Genomic DNA, 6621 nt, shown 5'->3' with positions numbered 1-6621 from the left:
ACTTAGTTCAAAGGTCACAACTCATTGCTCACTGCTCAAGCCTCAGGGGTCACAATATCATCAAACTACAAACCATCTTAAATAACTTGTAAAATTTGAATTTTGTTTTTGAAGGGCAACATGATGGCGGGCCCTTCTAATGACGGATCGGAGCAATTTTCTTCCTTCGCAATTGAAGGGAAACTTCAATTTTATCCCTTCAAATGGAGGGTTCTTCACGAGTCACCTTCCTACGCAGAGTTAACAGCCATCTGAAGGGCAGAAGGGCGTCAAAAACTATCGCTGGGGCCCTTGAGGTCCTGAAGATTCCAACTTGTGACATTCCAACTTGTGACAATGAGGAAGAAATGGAAAGGGGGATGATTTAATACTTTGCCTAGAAGGGTAAAGTGAAAACAAGTATGCCCCCTCACGCGGAGGTCCTCTATGTCGATTAGGACCAGCCTGCTCTATTTTTCATAAGCCGTCATGTAGCCATCCAACTTCCAATAGGATGTTAGCGCGTTCAAAGGTTCAATCTATTCTATCTATCTTTTGCGCCAAAGTCAACTATTTTGTGGGCCTATTGAAATCCGGGATTCGCGCCAAGCCTAATTGATTTGAAAGGTAGGAGACGCAAAAATCATTTCTTTAGAAGGGCCCCTCGAAGTTTTCTCAACTCTCTCTCTCTCTCTCTCTCTCTCTCTCACACACACACACACACACACACACGCACCCACTCCTTTCCTTGCCAGGCTCCTGCAGTTTCCTGCAAGCATGCAGCAGTTTGACAATCCCTCCCAACAATATCCACCTCCATTGCACGATGTGTTTCTATCTCACAGCGGTGCACAGAAGGGCTTTGTCACCGATCTCTATGATGAGCTCAAGAGCTGTCGTTTCTGCCCGTTCTTTGACGCGAAATACGACAGCTTGCCTCTCGCCCAAAGCTTTCCCCAACACATTCTTGCTGCTGCCTCCACTTGTAAATTAGCTTTGGTTATTCTATCAGATGAGTACTTGTCCTCTAAGTGGCCCATGCTTGAGCTCTGCTGGTGTATGGATGCTACTCCTAAGGTCAAGATCCTCCCCGTCTTCTTTCACCTCTCTCCTGATGACCTGAAAGAGGAGAGCAACAAGAGAAAATGGTTAAGTAAGTGGGAGACCTTCGCTGAATCAGATCCCCGTATCATTGTCTCTGAATGGGAAGGGGCTCTGAAGTCTTTGTGCTCAATACGTGGCATCATTTATGAAGGAGTTGCTAAAAAGGGTGAGCAAAGCTTCATAGAAGAGATCGTGCATAGCATCTGCAAATCCCAAATTGTGTTTCCACAAAGCATTAACGACACAGCTAGCTATATGCAAGGAGGCGATCATCTTCTTCAGGCAATTCTCTCACTCAATGTTGCGACTTTGTTTGGAAAGCGGATGATTATTAGTTAAGTCACAACTGCCTTGCTTTGACTCATGCACTCAAGTGGTTGCAGATTATTCTAGATCAGTTTGAGGAGATGGAGTCTGGCAAGCATGAACCCCTTGGGGCCCCATCTACAAGTTCAATTTCACCTCAAATTGGCATTGCCTCTATCTTAGGCATTTATGGACTTCCCGGAAGTGGAAAGTCTACCTTATGCAGAAGATTGCAAGATTATTTCTTCCCTCATTATCCTGGAAAATGCCTCTACTTGGAACTTCCAAGTAATCCCACCCCTCCAGATATGATTAACCAAATAGGTCTCTCCTTCGGTCTTAGTACCTCATCAGTAGCACACATTGATCAGGTATACTGCCATTGGGCTTTCCCAGCATCTTCATCTGCAATGCTGTTAGTCAAATTAGTGATCCAGTGGTAACCTTATGCAAGATCTAAATCGGTAGATGTGTCTACTGGTATGGCATTAAGAAACACACATGCACACCACACATTGTTTCCTCTTAGACTATTGTACTTGATTGTATACTGGTTTGAGGGTGTAGGTGATGTCTCTATTGAAGAATCATTCGTTAGCACGAAAATCCATTTTTCTGGTGGTCGACAACATTTGTGACAAGTCATGTGAAGTAGCACAGAGAGTCCTCCATTCTGTCATTGGGCCAGGTAGCAAAGTAGTTGTGGTGGCCCGCACCCTTGATCTTTTAAATCTAGCACTATTCAGCCTACGTGTAGGACATGAAGGACTGAATTGTATATGCGAGAGTATTCGCATGCCCACCATGAATGAAGAGGAAGCATCCAACCTCCTGATCATGAAAGCGATGGGCTGTACTGACAATAAAGGACCACATCAACTCGACCTTATGAAACAAAAGGATACAGTGTTGACGGTTCTGCGCAAGTGTGGTTTTCAATCTAGAGAGTACTCTAACAGTGGATTTGAGTATTTGCCTTTGGTGGTGGAGAGAATGGGTGTCATGCTTGCACGTTATGAGGACGATGTAGATGGATGGGCACGTGGTCAAGAGAAGATTTGGTGCTCATTTGATGATGACGATCTGAAGGGATACAGGGAGAGTGCGGTACATGAGCTCATTTGGGAGAGCTTCAAGGACTCCTTAGGCTCAGAGCTACAACTTCTATTTCTAGATATGGTTCTCTTTCTTCAACCTTCGAGAGTTTGGGCATTTCATGAGGCTTGTTCCATTTTAGGCTCCATGGATGGAAAAGATGTAGCACACATAAGGAAAAAGGTTTGTTGCAACTCTTTTTGGGTTTTTTGTTTGTTATTGCAGCTGGTATGACTCAAATATTATATGATTCCTGTTGCATTTGGCAGCTCAAAGACCTCAAAAGGCTGTGCTTCATTGACATAGTAGGCCAACGTGGCGATATCTTTGTCCACGATGTGTATGTGGAGTTTGCCAAGATTCTCCAAAAGGAGGGTTGGTTTCATTGGTCATACACACAGAGTGAAGACATCCAGTGGGATGCAATGACATTAGAAATGAAGCTGGAGGAGAGTGCACAAAGGCCTGTAAGAGCCATCACTCTTGAAGTGAAAGAGGGGTGTGAGAGGATTGAATTACAGGGCTTGTCAAGCCTGAAAGCTCTAGTTTTGAGAAGCTGTGGATCGTTGGTGGCATTGCGAATGGTAGGCCTAACCTCGCTAGCCATCCTGGAAATCACAGGATTTCGAGTGTTCCCTAGGCTGGAGTGCTACGACTGCGATCTTCATGCTTCTGTGCGGAATGTGAAGTGGCTGAGTTTGAAATCTAAACGTGGTAATCATTTAGGTAATGTCATGAGTAAGCCGCAAGGGTGTAGGTCTGTTGTCCCTGCATACTTGGGCAGCTCCATCATCAATACTTTGCTCCGTCGCATGCATTATGTCCCAGCTTTTGTGAAGAAGCCATCAAGCTTGGATCTTGCAAAACACATGAAAGGATTGCAGGTGTTTCACCTGGAAGGCACAGGTGTTAGAAATTTAGAGGACATGGGCAACTGCAGCTGGCCGCATTTGCAGGAGCTTCGTGTGGTGGAACCCTCCTTGCAAGCGTTTAGGCTTGGTATTCTCCCAGCTCTGAAAACATTTTACTTCCACACACCTCGGGTCTACTATTTTAAGAGATTTACAAGTGCTCCTCCAAGCTCAGAATTGCTGGTGGAGGGCAAAGACTTACTTAAAGGATGCCCGGCCCTGCAGTACATGGATGTGGCGTCTGACCTTATTAAAAACGTTGAACTAATGAAGTCAAGCTGGAGGGGCGTACAAAAGGTAAGGCTGAAATGTCCCAAGTCTTTCATGGAGCTTGGAGATGCAATTGCATCCTCGGCGCAAACTCTCAAGGATCTAGATATTAGAGGGTGTGACACGATTGAGAGAGTGAATATCTCTGCTGGGCAGCTTCCAAGCCTCACAAGGCTCTACATATCTAACTGTCAAGGGCTCGTGGAGGTCAAGTTTGGCTTGCATGCCCTTCCTAACCTCACAACGCTCTACATATTTAACTGTCAAGGGCTTGTGGAGGTCAAGTTTGGCTTGCATGCCCTTCCCAGCCTCACAAATCTCGATATATATTACTGTCAAAAGCTCGTGGAGGTCAAGTTTGGGTTACAGGCCCTTCCCAGCCTGACCCAGCTGTCTGTAGTTCTTGTGTCCGAGATGTGCGTGCTGACTGGGCTTGAGGAATTGATGCTGCTACAAGATTTGAAGGTGGAATGCTGTTCAATGCTCCAGCCCACCAGCTGTTCTCTCCGTGGTTTGGTTCACTTGAAATGTCTGAAACTTCGGCAGTGGCCTCGTGCGTGGAAGTTGCACAGAGCCTTGGATTTCAAGGGCGCTGGTTTTGAGGGATTGAGCAACTTGAAGCAGCTGCGCATTGCAGCAGCTGACATAAGTGGTAGAATGAGCCCTTTGAATCTTGCAAGCCTTACGAATCTGGTGGAATTGGAGACGGATGGAACGCTGTTGCTTGAGGGCTTGCATAGCCTGCAGAGGTTGGAAGTGCTCCACATTACAGGAAAAAGTCGTCCATACGGTACTTTAGGGGACACATCATATGTGGAGCCTGAGGGTATCCTCCACTTGGACATTTTCCCAGAAAAACAACTCAGGACTCTACGGGTGGAACATCTCCACCACCACAGGTTGTTGGATGGCATTGAGTGTCTCACCCATGTCCAAGATTTATATTTGTATGATTGTCCGCTGCTGGAAGAGCTGCCTTCCTTGCATGCCCTGCAGGAAATGAGATCCCTCGAGATAAGAGAGTGTGCGAATCTCAAAGCTGTGCAAGGGTGTGATGAATTGAGAAAACTGGAGACGGCAGTTTTCAGGGAGTGTCCCAGAATGGAGCAACTACCATTCAAGGACATCTATGCTCTCGGGTGCACCCATCCTCTCTTGAGACATCTAGACTTCAGTGGCTGCGGGTTCGCGATGGATACAAGAAGAGAGCTGCTATTGGAATGGCCGGGACGGACGTCAATTCTTTTGGGCGAGGCCTTGGTAACGCAATTAATCTGGGAACTTAGAGCTCCTTTTACTCCAAAGGTAAAAAGGTATATTCAGTTACTGTCTGTGAATATGTCTGAGGGTTTTGAATGTGTGTCTGTGTGGGTTTTGAACGCAGAGGATGAAGAAGATGGAGATAGAGGAGGCCATAGTCTCATGCTTACTCTCACTAGTCACTCTTTTCCCCAATGATCTCTATCTCTATCTCGATCACCCCCAAATTTCAGAGGCATGGAGGATACTTGAAGAACGTGCACTTGCAGGCAAGCTCAAGCTAAAGAAGGATTTTCTCCACACAATGCGTCCTCGCCTTTCTATGATTGTGTATGAAAAGCTTGTTCAACTATCAGGGGGAAATTAGGAAAGATCCCACGAAAGTATGCTTCCCTAGCGAAGTATTAGTTTCTAACAAATTTCAGGGAAATAGGCAGTAAATTATAGGGAAAAGAACCAAAAATATCCCTCTAATTTCTGGAAATTCCCAAAATACCCCTCAAACTTCAAAAATTCCTTGTAAAGTAGGTAGTAAATTATATGATGAGTAGACAGTAGGGGACCCCTATTTATTTTACTGCCACAATATAGAGAAGATGTTATTCTCTTCGAAGTTCTAGACGTAATTTGAAGCTGCCAATCACTTCTTAGCTATTAGCTCATACCACATATTTTCTACATATCACTAATCTCAGTCAGATGCACGGGACGGGCGGACGGAGAGCTGGTCATCTGATAGTTGAACAAGCTAGTCATCTGACACAACCTTCATAAAGCTTCCTAAATGTGTGGGTTTATCATGTCTAAGCTGAAGCATGCAAAAGTATTCCCTCCTTCCATTCCAATGTTCAAGACAGAAAAGTTTCTTTATACCAGTTTCGGTTCCATTGCTATACTATGCTTCCCAACCCCTTGCTTGTTTGCATGCTCATCTCCCTGCACTCCAATTTTACTGCAGTCCCTTGTACCATTCATTGCTATGTTTCCCAAATGCCTTGCTTGTTGATATTCCTTACTTAAATAACCTTCACAAAAACTCTTTGATACAATTTTTCTCCCTATCTAGAATCATTGGCTTTTCATCAACATTCCGCAGTGCTGCAATAGTAATTCAACTTAGTAGTTGTACAGGGTACATAGTTTTGTTGTTTTTGTATATAGAAAGTATCTTATGTTTGTCATTTTCAAGTTTGAACATCACATGCAAATGCAAAGAACTGTCGTCTTCTTCACAGAATAATGACTCCTTGAAGGCCATGTGTTGTACATCACATCATAATAAGGCCATTTTTAAGAGCAAGTTACCTATAGGTTCTTGCTACCTTGACTTACTTCAAGGTTTTCTTGCTTGCAATCTTGCCATGCACATTAACCAAACTCAACTCATTTGTAATTAAAACATCAACATATTATAAAGCATGTTACATTTTCAAAGAACATTTCATAAAGCAAAATTTCCAACGATTTCCAAGCTTTAATACTATCTTATTTCATTTTGTCATACTAGAGAGAGAGAGAGAGAGAGAGAGAGAGAGAGAGAGAGAGAGAGACTCTTAAATGATGAACTTGAACCCATCTACTTCTTGTTAGTGTGACATGCTAACTCAAATAGCTTACACACACACACACACACACACACACACACACATAAGCAAGTAAAATCAATTTATAGAGACTCACTTTTCTCACTTTCCTC

At 44.1% G+C, this 6621-nt stretch overlaps 1 protein-coding gene across 1 annotated transcript; it reads left to right on the top strand.

Annotated features, from left to right (window-relative positions):
• The first annotated feature begins 658 nt into the window (after positions 1–658).
• Positions 659–6066, top strand: LOC147423959 (uncharacterized). Its single transcript, XM_086502047.1, has 5 exons — positions 659–1365; positions 1467–1760; positions 1957–2667; positions 2754–4970; positions 5050–6066. The coding sequence occupies exons 1-5, from the start codon at positions 757–759 to the stop codon at positions 5290–5292; spliced, it is 4074 nt and encodes a 1357-aa protein (XP_086358173.1). The 5' UTR covers positions 659–756; the 3' UTR covers positions 5293–6066.
• The last annotated feature ends 555 nt before the right edge of the window (positions 6067–6621 follow it).

The sequence above is a fragment of the Adiantum capillus-veneris genome, chromosome 26 (assembly GCF_014529385.1).
Source record: "Adiantum capillus-veneris isolate H3 chromosome 26, ASM1452938v2, whole genome shotgun sequence".
Classification (NCBI taxonomy): Eukaryota; Viridiplantae; Streptophyta; class Polypodiopsida; order Polypodiales; family Pteridaceae; genus Adiantum; species Adiantum capillus-veneris.
The sequence above is the reverse complement of the archived record's forward strand: the minus strand, read 5'-3'. Positions and strand labels throughout refer to the sequence as shown.